This window comes from Typopeltis vanoorti, chromosome 6 (assembly GCF_054136105.1).
Source record: "Typopeltis vanoorti isolate ZY-2024b chromosome 6, IOZ_Tvanoo_1.0, whole genome shotgun sequence".
Classification (NCBI taxonomy): Eukaryota; Metazoa; Arthropoda; class Arachnida; order Uropygi; family Thelyphonidae; genus Typopeltis; species Typopeltis vanoorti.
The window spans coordinates 55,856,235-55,871,292 of NC_143554.1; the positions used below are offsets into that span (position 1 = coordinate 55,856,235).

Consider the following 15,058-nt stretch of genomic DNA (forward strand, 5'->3'; position numbering starts at 1 on the left):
AACTTAAATACAGATCTTTGTTATATTCCCATGCTTTCTCGACTATTTGTCATAAAGTGAAGATCTGATCATGACAGCCTCTATTTGGCCTGAATCCAGCTTGTTCTTCACCAAGCTTTTCTTCCACAATTCTTCTCAACCATTTCTCAAGTATACTTGCATAGATCTTGCCAGGAACACTCAGTAGGGAAATACCTCTGTAATTCTCACATTCAGTTTTATTTCCCTTTTTATATATGGGTACTATGAGAGCTCTACTCCAATCATCGGGAATTCGTCCCTCTGTCCAGGCTTTCTGAACTATGCAGTACAGCCACTGTAAGACTCTTACACCACCACACTTCAGCATTTCTGGTCGAATATCATCTACTCCTGCTGCCTTTCCACATTTCAAGCCTTTGATGGCTTTTTCTACTTCATGTATGGATATGTATTCCTGACTGTATGCCTGTTGAGTCTTTTTTACCATTGTGCTCTCACTGCTTGTTTCATTTAGCAATTTTTCAAAGTAATTACTCCATACTTCAAGGATATCTTTTTCTCCCATTTTCATGTCACCTTTATCATCTCTAACTCCTTTTACAGCACTCTTTCCTCCATTCCTATGCTTCTTCAACGACCTCCAGAATATCTTACCACCTTCTTGATATTTATTTACTATGTCCTTGCCAAAATCCTCCCATGACTTTTGTTTAGCTAGTTTTACACACTGTTTAGCTTTCTTACATTTGTCTCTGTATTCTCTAAGAGCAAAAGCTGACTTTTTTGCCAGGAACTTTTGATATGCTTTCTTCTTTTCCTTCACTGCCTCTCTAACTTCCTGTGTCCACCGTGGAGTTCTAATTTTTCTATCCTTGCAGACAACTTCACCACATGCCTCTCTAGCTGAATCAATCAGGGCTTTTTTCAAGCCTTGCCACTGAATCTCCAAGGTTTGATTCCTGTTCTGAAACTCTTTCATTTTTTCTTCAATAATCTTTGTGTATTTTAGTCTACAGTTCACATCTGAGAGCTGCTCAACTTTTATTCGCTTTAAAACTTTCTTACATGTTATTCTTTTCAATATGAAATTCAATTTTATCCTGCTCAAGACTAAATAGTGATCACTTCCAATTTCAAATCTGTACACTCTGGTGTCCTGCACCAGGAAGAAAACATCACTATCAACAATAACATAGTCAATGAGACTTTTCTTATTCCTTGCCTGTTCTCTCCATGTGAATTTGTGCACATTTTTATGTTGGAACATGGTGTTAGTACTAACCAGTCCATGTCCTGAGCAGAAATCCAACAGGTATTTGCCATTATTGTTAGCTTTACTCTTTTCTCCAAATTTTCCCAAAATATTTTTGTATGTCTGACAATCATTTCCTACTCTGCTATTTAGATCCCCAACAAGGACCAACTTTTCCTTCTTCATTGTGTCAGTTGCTTTTTCTAAAGCCTCAAAAAATTCTTCCACTTCTACCTTAGTAGAACCTTCTGTGGGACCATAGACACAAATAAGTCTCATTGTCCAGTTCCCCATTCTCATATTTGTCCACATTACTCTACTTGAGACTGACTGCCATTCAAGAAGATTAGCCTCGTATTTTGTGTTGAATACTATGGCTACTCCTTCTTTTCCTTGATTGTCATTGCCTTAATATAACATTTTGTATTTATTGCTCAGAAAGATTTCACCAGTTTTTATCTTTTTAAGAAAGCATGGCATGGCAACATGAAAAAAGTCAGTTAATGGAATAATCCCAATAGAACTAAAGATAGGCATTATCATCCTAAGGAACATAAACTTAAAAGACCTGGAGAAGACCAGAGTAGTAATGGATACTATGTTGACATAATTTGTGTCAACTAAGACTAAGAACCAAAACAGATGTGAGATCCTTATAAAATTAAGTATAAGATGAATCATTCAAGCACTGAAGATCAGGGACAGGAGAAAGTCTCAATACACAGGTAGCTCTCACAAACTCCTAAGGACTTCAAAAATTGCACATTATAATGAATAGTATTCTATAGTGAATTTCTTTCAGCATGGCACTGTAACTATGGGGCTTTGGTTGGAATTTTGCAGTAGTTTGTTATAGGAAATGAATTTGTAGAGTGAGGTTGGCAAATTTCAAAATGGGAAATTAGATGGTGAGAATTATTATATCTGGATCCCAAGGACACTCTAGCATGAAAAAAGTGGTGAAATTTTGAGTCATTAGAGAGGGAAATAAATCCGTTTCACTGAAATGTTTTGGAAAATTTTGTAAAAGAAAAAAAGAGCAAAGCTAATAATGATGACAAGTACCTCCTAGATTTCTGCTGATAACACGGTGGCCTATCCAACACGGTGCTCAGAACATTGATTCATGATGACTAATCCATGTCCTCAGCAGATCTAGGAGGTACTTGTCATTATTATTAGCACTCAAGATATTTATTCTTTGGGTGTGTGTGTGTGGGGGGGGTGAGTTGAGTAGATGATTTGAGAATGCACACTACATTGTATACGACCTATGACTGAGCATCTGCAGTGGTTGCCAATACATGATACCCGTGATCTCCTCTGGCCCGGCTCGGGCAAACGAAGTAGCGCTTGGTCCTCAAGAGCACTATTTCGTTTGCCTTGCATTCACAGCGGCTGTGATTCCCAAGAGCTATATGGTATTCCCACCTTATGTGGCCGATAATTCATAAGTAGTATAGAAATAGAAGACACAACATAAATAAAAAAAAGAATTTTAATTAGGAAAAGATTTTTGGAAAATTTTCTAGTGTTTTTTCCTTTTTCTTTTTTTTTTGGGGGGGGGGGGGGGAAGGGCCCCTTGGCCTACTCCCTGGGTGCGCCACTGATACTCTCTATTGGCTTAAACCACAAATGCATATGGTGGTACAACACATGATGAAATTTCATGTCGACTGGGGCGTCACCCGGTTAAACAAGCCTCCTGTTGTTTTCGTCAGGGAACCAGGGGTGAACAGTAAAGTCAGCTACTGGAATGAGCTCCAACTCATCATGGAAGAAAAAAGAAGAATAAACCCAAGATAAGAACTGAAAATAGGAACCATCTATATAAAGAATATTAATGGAAAAGAAATCAAACTTGCAGAAGAATTGGAAAAGTATCCTGCGGCAGTAATTGGCATTTCTGTGGTATTACTGGACAGTGAAGTGGAGGAATTTTTTGAGTCATTAGAACAAGCAGCTGACATAAAGAAAATGGAAAAAGTGGTCCTTGTTTACCTCAAGGGCTCACTTTAGTGAGTACGGCATGGCAAACCCGAGGTACCAGATGCTGGACCATGCCTTACTTCATGTAATATACATCTGTTATATTATTCTGTAGACTGGTCCCTCCCCTTCTTTCTTTGCTTCTTTCTCCTCTCCTTGCTCCTTCCCCCCCCCCCCCTGATGCTATTAGAGTATTCGAGGGCTAGGGGTGAATCTTTCCTATCTTGCTAAGTCTTTCGTCTTATGCAGCCACCGAAGGAGGCAAGCTGGCCTCAGTAGGTACCGGTCCCAAGCCCGGATAAATGGCGAGGGTTGATGTCAGGAAGGGCATCCGGTCGTAAAACTTCGCTGCCAGCTCTAGTTATGATATGAGTCAAAGAGAAAATGATATAAGGGCTAGGGCATACAACTTAAGCGACGCGCAGCCACATCGCCCTACAGCTGCAAGAAGTGGACGAGGGCTACCGCATCAAGGGTGGGTGCAGTTAAAGAAGCGAGCCCAGCAGGTGGAGAGGATGTTGTGAGTGCGGACACTGAATGGTGGAAGCATGACTGGAAGGGGAAGAAAGGTGGCAGACATGATGAGGAAGTTGGACATTTTATGTGTGCAGGAGACAAGGTGGAGGGGGGGGGCAAAGGAACTGGGAGATGGATATAAATTGTTCTACTCTGGAGCGAATAACGAGGGAAGAAATGGTGTAGGAATTGTGGTGTGTGGCAGAATGAAGGGCGAAGTACTGAAAGTAGGTAGAAGGAACGACAGGATGATGCGAATGAAATTGGGTCTTAGAGTGGGTGGTCTTCTCCAAGACCACTCGCTCTTCTCCAACGTTCATCTAACATGTTCCAACAGAGGAGAAAGATGAGTTCTGGAACGTGTTAGATGAAGAAATGAGGGAACTGGAAGAAAATGAGATGGTGATTGTTGGAGGAGACTTGAACGGACACATAGGGAGACAGAATAGAGACTGTGAAAGGGTGCATGGTGGCCACGGAGCGGGAATGATGAACCAGGAAGGAGAGGGGGTTGTGGACTTTGCAGTAGCATTTGATCTGGCAATTGTGAACTCGTTTTTCTACAAGAGGGAAGACCATTTGATAACATTTAGGAGTGGTAACAACAGTTCACAAATTGACTACATTTTGACTAGAAGAAAACATCTTACGGTTGTGACAAATTGTAAAGTAATTCCAACAGATCAAGTGGCACAACAACACCGACTGCTGTGCGCAGACTTTAAAATAAGATCGAAGATAAGAACCTCTGGAAGCCATGGGATGAAGACAGTTAAGTGGTTTCGCTTAAAAGAAGAGAGAGTGTGAGGAATCGTTTTAGGGAGAGGGGTGTTAGAGAGGATTTCGGATGGACTGGAAAGTGTACAGGATTGGTGGAAACATAATTTAAAAGTAATCCTGAGCTGTGCAATCGAGATGCTTGGTGAGACATCTGGTAAGATTAGAGAGCAGAAGGAGGGTTGGTGGTGGAATAATAATGTACAAGTGGCAGTGACAGCTAAGAGGAAGGCAAAGCAGAAGTGTGATGAGTCAAGAGTGGAAGAGGACAGAGAGGTGTATAGAGAGAGAAAGCAAGAGGCCAAGAGAGTTGTGGCACAGGCGAAGGCCATGGCATATCAAGATCTATATGATCAATTAGTAACAAAGGAAGGACAGAGAAAAATTTACCAACTAGCGAAATGTAGAAATAAAGTAGCAAAGGATATCTTACATGTGAGGCAGATCAAAGACGCTGAATGAAGAGTATTATGGAGGGATGTGGACATAAGAAACAGATGGAGAATATACTTTGAGGGACTTTTGAATGAGGAAAATGCAAGGACTCGCAGAGAAGATGGGCAGCCTTCTGGTGCAGAACATCAGTAGAGTGGAAGTGATGGAGGCCATGAAGAGGATGAGGAATGGAAAATCGGTGGGCCCGACAGGATTCCAGTGGAGGCATAGAAGACACTGGGGGAAGAGGGAATTGACCTGCTGTGGGACCTGTTCATGAAAGTTTGCCAACAGGAAAATATACCCGAGGAATGGAGGGAGAGTACTCTTGTCCCCATCTACAAGGGTAAAGGGGATGCCCTAGACTGTAAAAATTACAGAGGAATAAAGTTGATGTCCCACACAATGAAAATCCTAGAAAAGGTTCTTGATGGAAGATTGAGGAAGGAGGTGGAGATTGCAAAGGAACACTTTGGCTTCATGCCTAGTAAGTCAACAACAGATGCTATCTTTGGGTTATGGCAGATGATGGAAAAGTTTTGAGAGAAACAACGGGAGCTACATCTGGCATTTATTGATCTGGAGAAAGCATACAATAGAGTGCCAAGGCAAGAAGTCTGGAGGTGTCTGAGGGAGAAGAAGGTTCCGGAGAAATATGTCAGGTTGGTGCGGGAGATGTACAGAAATGTGAAGACAAGTGTTCGGACCTGTCTGGGACAGACAGAAAGTTTTCAAGTAACAGTTGGCTTGCATCAAGGGTCAACATTAAGTCCGTTTCTGCTTAATATTGTGATGGAGGAGGTGAGAGAAAATGTGCCTTGGACAATGTTGTATGCAGATGACATCTTGCTGTGTGCAGATTCAACAGAAGAAGCGGAAACTAAACTGGAAAGATGGAGAAAAGTACTGGAAGAGAGAGGTATGAAACTGAGCAGAAGTAAGACAGAGTATATGTGTTGCACAGTGGGCGGCGGCCAGGAGACAGATCTGGAGCTGGAAGGAAATGTCATCAGGAAGGTGAAGGACTTTAGATACTTGGGTTCAACAGTGGAAGAAGATGGAGGACCTGAGAAGGAAGTGAGATGCAGGATACAAGCGGGTTGGAGGAACTGGAGGGAGATGGCTGGAGTGTTATGCAATAAGAGGGTGCCGATCAATCTGAAAGGCAAAATCTATAGGACAGTAATGAGGCCAGCTATGACGTATGCTATAGAAACTGTGGCTCTGAGGAAAAATTACATCATCAGGATGGAAGTAGCAGAGATGAGAATGCTTAGGTGGATGTGCGGTGTGACCAGAAAGGATCGTCTGAGAAATGACTATGTGAGGGGAACAGTGAAAGTTACGAACTTAGGAGCAAAGATACAGGAGGCAAGGTTGAGATGGTTTGGTCATGTGATGAGGAGGGAGGACGAATATGTGGGAAGAAGGGTCATGCAAATGGATGTGCAAGGAAGGCGGAAGCATGGGTGGCCAAAGAAGAGATGGAGGGAGCTGGTAGAAGAAGACTTGAGGATGAAGAACTTGGATGTGGTGACAGCCCAAGACAGGAGGATGTGGAGGAGACTCATCATCAACAGTGACCCCACTTAAGTGGGAAAAGCTGCAGAAGAAGAAGAAGAAGGTCCTTGTTGGAGATCTGAACAGCAGAGTAGGAAATTAATCCCACCAGGCATATAGGAACATTTTGGGAAAATTTGGAGAAAATGGCAAAGTTAATAATAATGGTAAATATATACTGGACCTCTGCTCAGGACATGGTGTAGTCATTACTAATACCATGTTTGAACATAAAGATATGCACAAGTTCACATAGAGAGAAGATACAAGAAATAAGAAAACCCTCATTGACACTATATTGTTGTTGATAGTGATATCTTCATGCTCGTTCAGGATACAAGAGTGTACAGAAGATTTGAAATTGGAAGTGACCATTACTTAGTACTAAGCAGGATAAAAATGGATATCACATTGAAACAGACAGTATGTTAAAAAGAATTAAAGTTGAGAAGTTTTTTACACGTAAATTGTAGACTTGACTACACACTATTGAAGAAAAAATGAAACAAATTGAAAACAAGAACCAAACCTTGGAGTCTCAGTGGCAAACTCTGAAGAAGACATTGATTGATTCAGCTAGTGAAGTATGTGGTGAAGTTGTCTGCAAGGATAGAAAAATAAGAATACCATGGTGGACACAAGAAGTTAAAGATGCAGTCCTGGAAAAGAAGAATGCATACCAAACGTTTCTAGCAAATAAGTCAGCAGATATCCTAAAAGAATACAGAGAAAAATGTAAGAGAGCTAAGTTGTATTTAAAAGTAGCTAAACGAAAGTCATGGGAAGACTTTGGTAAGAATATACAAAATAAATATCAGGAAGGTGGCAAAATGTTCTGGAGGCTATTGAAGAGCTTAGAAATTTAGGAAGGAGTACTGTAAAAGGAATCAAAGATAATAACGGTGGCATGAAAACTGATTATAAGGCTATTCTAGATGTCTAGAGTAATTACTTTGAAAGACTGTTGAACGAACCAAGCAGTGACAGAACCATACTAGAAAATTTTCAAGAGGAATGTAAAGAGGAGTACATATCAATACTTGAAAAAGCCATCAAAAACTTGAAATGTGGAAAGGCAGCTGGAGTAGATGATATTCCAGAAATGCTTAAGTTATGTAAGTATAAAAGTTTTGCAGTGGCTATACTGCATAATTCAGAGTGCCTGGTTAGAAGGTTGAATCCCCAACCATAGAGTGGGATAGAAGCACAATTCCTTACACAGAGGACTTCCGCTCCCGAATTTTTAAAGAAGCCACAACAGTTGTCCGCTGTATACAAAACCTTAACAGGAACCAAGGACTAATCTTACCCGTGATCTGGAAGACCCTTATTAGATCTCTCAACTCGCCAGAACTGAATTACAGTGCCAACTATAGTACGTTCCTAAATAACAACAAGTGAGATCATGCATGCTCTATGCATGTATTGTATGTGCTGTTCTTTGTTTAATATAATTGGAATCGGTTGATTATAGTTTGTAACAGTTTTTTACTTTTTAGTGCCTTACATCAGTTATGTACCCTGAAGATGCCAACAGCCTTAGTTGGTGAAACTAGTTGGTATAACATAGTTGTTTATTATATGCACTTGATCAATATAATCCCATTAAAAGTCATTCCAGAGCTTTTTGGTCAAGAAAATTAAATGTTTTTTTAACATGATTTATATCAGTTATTTTAATTCTGGTCTTGTCAGTAAACAGGTGAAGGCTGTTTAGTATACCGTAAGCTGATGCTGACTAATGAGTCAGCTTTACATTACATTAAATTAAAGAAATTTTCCATTCCCATGAAACAAAGGAAATGGTGGAAATTAATAACAGACGAAGTCATTGGAAATGGATGTTTTATATATATATATATAGACATTCTTCTATCATCAGTATACCATTCCTTGCTATTTTTTTGTGTACTGATTGTGACATCATTTGTTAGGAAATTAAGTTTGCTATTGTGAAAGTTGCAAACATTTTACTCTTTGTAATAGTGAGCTTAAAATAGGGCTAGTTCTGTGGAACTTAAATTGTATTATAACAAACTAAGGAACTCATCATTCCATTACAGCAACATTTGTTCTAGTGCATATCTTTTGTATAAACTTTGTATAAGTTTTTTTTTTTACTTTTTTTTGGCATCATAATACCGGACCTTACAGCAGACATTTTCCATCAGTTCATAAGCACAGTGGGTAGAGCAATTCATTGTTTGTCATGAGCTGCCTACGTATGAAATCTTGATCATTTAAAGAACTCCACTGGAAATTATTGTGTGCAGCTGTGGAATGGAAGAAACGATCCAGTGTTTCAATATTAGTTTGGTTATTGATAGTGGAGGGAAGTTGACTTAATTTTTGGGGACTGTTTTATACCTCTTGCTGAAAATGATTTATCGTTGTCATTTTCTGGTGACATTGATGTGGACATGAATGTCACCAGAAATGCTCCCAAGTCAATGCAACTGTGTCCAGGTGAAATGGCTGCAAGAGGGGAAGTGACAGTTTAAAAGAGGCATTGTGATAGGATGCTATGTTGCAGGGCTATCTGTTCAGCAAACTGTTGACAAATTGGGTCATCCAAGGTCAACAATCAGTGATACCATACTGAGATGGAAGCACAGAGAGTCAAGTGCTACCTGCAATAGATGATCCACCACACTCATGGAACATGACCATAGGGTGCTGCAAAGGATAATGTGTAAAAACCACCATCTGCCAAGCCTCATAACATGTTTACATGGTAGGACTGCAATATGCAAGCTCCACATTACCTGATCCAACATACAGTGTTGTCTTCAGTAGTGCAAAGAGTGTGTACAGTAGGGCATAGAAGATTGGAAAGCTGTGTTATGGAACGATAAATCACACTACACCCTCTTCTGAGCAGTGGATGGGTGTAGGTGTGGTGGATGCCTGTAAACATTTCCCATCGGAGTGTGTAACCTCAACTATGAAATTGGTGCCACAAACATTGAACTCCGAGAGATATCTGAATATTCTAGACAATACATTTCCTACAGAGCTGACCATTGTCTTTTTCAGCAAGAAATGTATCATGTCATGAGGCTGCTGCTGTAACTGCATGGTTTGTGGACATGAATGTTGCTGCACTTGACTGGCCTCCACAGAGCCCTGATCTCAATCCTATTGGACATCTGTGGGATGAACTGAAGAGTGTTAGCTGAGGTCAGTGATGTCTTCCCCACAACAGACCAGACTTCGTTACATGCCTATAGGAAGAATGGTCCAAAACCCCCAAAAGTATGCCCCATAGGATTGTTGCAGTCATCACAGTGAAAGGAGGCCCTACATATTAAAGTAGGCACCATGGCTGTTTGTTCCTCACACTATGGTATCTGTTGACATCTTTCCAAACAGTGTGTGTCCTCAACCTTATGGTTGGTTGGATAGCAATATGCTATTTTACCAGCAAATGATTATGAAACAAGGTGGTTTCCCATTGCCTTCGTTATCCTAAGTATTTATGATTGTAGATGTGTGTGTGTGTGTGTTTTCATAGAGCAGGTTGCATGTTTTGAGGGATGAAAAACCAGTTTTTTTTGTGGGGGGGGGTATGAGACCAGCTAACTCACCTTTAGTCGAAAAGACCTGATAAAGTTTCCTTGTATCATGGATGGAAATCTGAGCAAAGGGCTTCATGTATACCGATTGAGCTATGGAGGCTCATATAAGCAAAAATAATTCAACCAAAAAACTTACGAAAAGCAAGTAAAATAAATGAAATCTCATTAAAACAAAAATCTTCCACATTTCAATACTTTGGTCTTAAACCATGCGCACTTATGGACATCCAAACCCAACCTCAAATTGCAATGTTAAACTACTGTCAACTTCTATTTTCAAACTGCAAGATTCATTCTTCCCCAACACAAGGCTATGCTGTATTACCTGTGCATTTGTCAGATCTGATGCCCCCCCCCCCCCATGACAAACTTTCCCCTCATTTTGATCTACTCTGACACAGATTTCCTTATCCCATTCATTTTCTGTGTATGGAAGTGTGATTTTTTTGCATTCCAGCAGCTTTGCTTTTTTGGACACTCCAACATTCATAACTCAAGTTAGCTTCTCTCTTCCAGTATCACTCAAACCGGAAGAGAGGTGCTCAGTTACTTGCTACCACAAATTCCCCACCAAAATACAAGCTAATTCTCTCTCTCTCTAATCATACTAACACTGCTGATTTTTTCTTAACCTGCTCTCCTTACATATATATATATCTATAGATGTTCAGTCTTCTTGAAAACTCAGAGATTATAATAACCTTATCCCTGTTTGTTTTTTCTCCTATCTAAATCTTTTGTTTTTTCTAACAAGTGTGTGCCAAGGCATATCCTAAGTAGCTCAGAACCAAAAGTCCACACACACACACACACACACACACGCGCGCGCACGCACACACACACACGCACGCGCGCGCGCGCGCGCACACACACACTATTACTAAGAAGAGTTCATTGCATGCTTCCTCTAGTCTTTTATTAGAAAAATATCAGAAGAATTCTGATTGGTATGAAAATACACTGATATTCAACTTGTTCCAAAAGAAGAGATATATATAAAAGCCAGTTATCAGGTTATCATTCTATTGCTCTCCCTATAATTTTTTCAAAAGTAATGGAGAAAGTCAAGAATCATCTTCTTCACTATCTGGAATTCTTACCAATATGTAGATTTCACTATTCACATCAGATCTTCTTGCCATCATGGCCTACTTTTGATCACAAGTGTTGGAAATGTTTGGTGAAACTCTTACTCACTGTACTTTTACCCCTCCAACCTTTTTTTCATTTGACAAATTGTAAATCAGACCATAACCAATACCATTTAACACTAATCTTCTTGCTATCTTTGTAGAGTGAGGACATTCAACTTCAGTGCTACCAGCACATAATTCCATCTTATTTCATAGAAGAAAGATCACACTTCACCATCCCCTTAACTGTCGACAATAGAGATCTCCAAGCAAGATCACATCTCTTATATCATATATATATATATATATATATATATATATATATACACACACACACACATATATAAACTGAGTTTATAGCAAGAAAAACCTGCCACTACATATGAGATTGGTTGATTCACCTTCAGTTGGAAATGCTTTGTACAAGTTATTTGCTTCCTGTTTGGTATTTCATTCTATATCTTTCCAATCTTAGTACATTACTAGAGTCCTCCCTGTTTACTTTATCAAAATTTAGGTGATGCATTACTACTAACTAGTGAATAACAATTTAAGCACAAGTCTATCTGCAGTACTTAATTCTATTGGACTTTTATGAGAAGCTAAATTTTTGTATGAATTGTATACATAATTTCAACATTTTTTTTTTCCCCTACAGTCATCATGGATTAAATTGCAAGGTTTTGGTGGTGCTATGACATTTGATTTAAATAGTGATGACTGGAATGCTACATGTGATGGCAAAACTACTTTTCCTTTGCACAGAATCATCTACAGCATCCTTTCATCTTGATATATATTTGTTGTCTAAGAAAATTTAATCGATATTTGCAATTTTTTATTTCTAATTTGCAGCATTATTTATTAATGCAGATTACTGTAATCTAGCTTAAAAATTATGTATATCTTATCTTTTGACTGAACTACACCTAAAATCAGTGTGAACAGATCTAGTCATATATAGTCATATATATATATATATATGTAGGATGTAAAAAAAAGAAATCTGGAGTTTATTTTGCTTTTAAAAAATCATCAAAAGACTCTAATGTTATGTGGAAATCATCAGGGAGATGGACCAGTAACTACATTCAAAACATGAACCACAAGAATGAGTTATAAAGCATGTGCATACTAGCTCATGTCTCAGTCACAACTGAAGTATGTATGATTACACTATTCGAGTTCAAAGAAACAATTGTAAAAGTTACATAGATAAACAGCAATTTAAAATAATCATAAAAAAAAAAAAATTTGAACAGTCAATAGTGATCACTTCCCAAAAACATAGAGTTGGCATGCATTCTGAGCAATTGAAGCTGAGGTGATTTTGTAGTGTTTCAAGGAAAAGATGATCAAATTTGAACCTTGCTAGAACAAAGAAAAAAGCATGAGAAGCAAGGTCACACTGGTCAGATTCGAAAAATGTAATATAGTCTTGATGTTCGTGCATTCTACTCAAGACAGAATGCCCAGTCTGTCCAAAATAGCTAAGATGACATGAGCAGTGTTAGGCACCAGTTTGTCTCCCTGATGACGTCAATGTATGTTTATACCTTGTTGGATGAAATATATTGGAGTCTTTGAATAAAATTCTATGTCTAGTACACATGTTCTCTTAAAACTATTTATCACTAATTTTTACATCCTCTCTGAAGTTCTGCAAGGAGTTTTTTTGTTTGAATATTGGGATTGTAAGTGGCTACTTTTCAAATCTGTTGATGCCATGGAGGAAGTGCACTGTTCCCCAATCTATGCCAGTGATCATATTTACATATGGTTTGACTTACTGACCTACCTAGATGTAGAGAGAATTTGGATTTCACTTTTATTCATTTATTTATGTACTTTCATAATATGCTCAGAGGCAGAATATTTTCATCATAAAATAATTATTAATAAACTCCAGAAACCTTTCTTTCCCATTTTGTGTACCTTATTTAAAAGTGTACAGTATTTATTTCAAAAATGATGCATTGATCTTTGTGAAGATCAAACCATATTGTGGAAGAGGGGGGGGGGGTTTCACCATGTGTGTAACCTCATTTTATGCAATTTCCTATCTGCATATATTTTTGTATTAGTTATATAATTTTATTAATGTTAAATTTATTATTTTGAATGTTACAAATTTGTTTTGTCTGATTTTGGATGTATACATTTATCACTTTCAGACACGATAAGATTTTTTCACCTATCTTATACTTGTTAACATATGTCTTGCATAATTGTTTATACATTGTTATCCTTGTCTTAATAAAGATACTTATCTGCAAGTCAAAATGATTACTGATATACAAAAGGCAAGGGGGGAAAAAGTTTCATTATGTATGACATACTGATAGAACAAATGGATCTCAGCTACTTGAACACAATTTTAGTGAATATGGAAAAGTAAATAAGCAAATAGATAACAGGAAAAAAAAAAGGGCTAGTACAATAGGAAATCGTGAATTTCAACCTACTGCTGGTTGAAACTTATTTCTTAACATTTGGAATGAAGATAGCAATGCACACAGGAATGAATTAAATTATATAATAAAATAATAAAATTAGTTTAATCCTTTATCCAAGTGTGAGCAAACAAAGTTTGCACCTGAAAGTATCTTCAGGACTGGGGTAAGGTGGTACAACACCAGGCAACTCGTTGCAAAGGTGGAGCAAGATACCAACACTCCTATCTCAGTATCTCCTATAATGCAAAACACATCTCCTTGCGGATATGTCTAACGTTATGCATTAAGGGAAGGGCCACTACCCAGACTAGTTTCGACCTTTATTGAGGTCTCTTCAGTGGGAGCCAGGCCCAAGTGGAGATACCAGGCAGAAGCATTAGCAGGTCATCTCCACCTATGATTAAACTAATTTTATTATACTCTAACCAGGTGAAAAATAAACTTTCAACATCTTTCAGAATTAAACTATAGTTTAACAAGAGCAGTATTTTGTCTGTCACAGATTTTGTAATTACAGTTGAAACAGCTGAGGCTATGAGACCAGTATGTTATGTCTGTTAATTGCACATGTTCTGATCAGTTTGCCTGATAACTCGTGAGACTGGTTCTCTTTCTGTTGAAAAGGCCTCATAGGGGTTTCCCCCACGCCCTAAATGGAATTCAAACCCAGGCCTTTCCAGTCTGTTACAGAGATCTTCAAGGAGTACAATATAAAAATTGTGATACACATAAGCACCCTCTAAGAATTAGTTTCTCATTTTGGCAAGTTTCAAAAAATAAGTTATCTGTATCTTTTATCTTTTATCTTCTGTGGCTTGATGGATGTCAGTCCCGTTGACTTTACTCCCTACATCGCTCTGAAATTCTCTGTTTAATGGAGAAATTTTTGAGCACTTGCTCGCTCTTATTAGGGCTGTGTTGAAAGGTTTCAATCTGTGATCAGGGCCGCCTTTGGGCGTTTATGTTTCCATCTGTCATTTTCATCATAGTTGGATGACTCACGAATGAGTAGGTTGGGATGGAGTGATGCTTGAGTAAAGTACTTGGTTGCTATCTGGAGGAGAAATGTAGGTATGTCTTGCAGGTTTCCATCTTGATGGAGAATGGTGTTTCTTACAAACCATGGGGCATCAAAGATCATTCGGAGGCATTTGGTTTGGATTAATTGCAATCGTTTGATGTTGCTAGGAGAGGTGTGACTCCACGCCGGGGAACCATAAGACAGTATAGGTCTGATGATTGTTTTTTATATTCTTAATTTGTTTTCTGGACTGACTTTGCTTCTGCGGTTGAGTTGAGGGTAGAGCTGAGCTATTGTTGAATTTGCTTTATTGCAAGCATGAGAGATGTGAGAGTTGAAACTGAGACGGTTATCTAGTA

At 38.7% G+C, this 15,058-nt stretch overlaps 1 protein-coding gene across 1 annotated transcript in view; it reads left to right on the plus strand.

The window, feature by feature from the left end:
* LOC150105465 (acidic mammalian chitinase-like) overlaps positions 1–13,505 on the plus strand; it is a 205,298-nt gene extending 191,793 nt beyond the window's left edge. The window contains exon 10 of the mRNA XM_090394835.1: positions 11,881–13,505. Coding sequence (XP_090250961.1) covers positions 11,881–12,015 — 135 coding nt within the window. The 3' untranslated portion in view covers positions 12,016–13,505. The remainder of the gene's footprint in view (positions 1–11,880) is intronic.
* Positions 13,506–15,058: the final 1,553 nt, after the last annotated feature.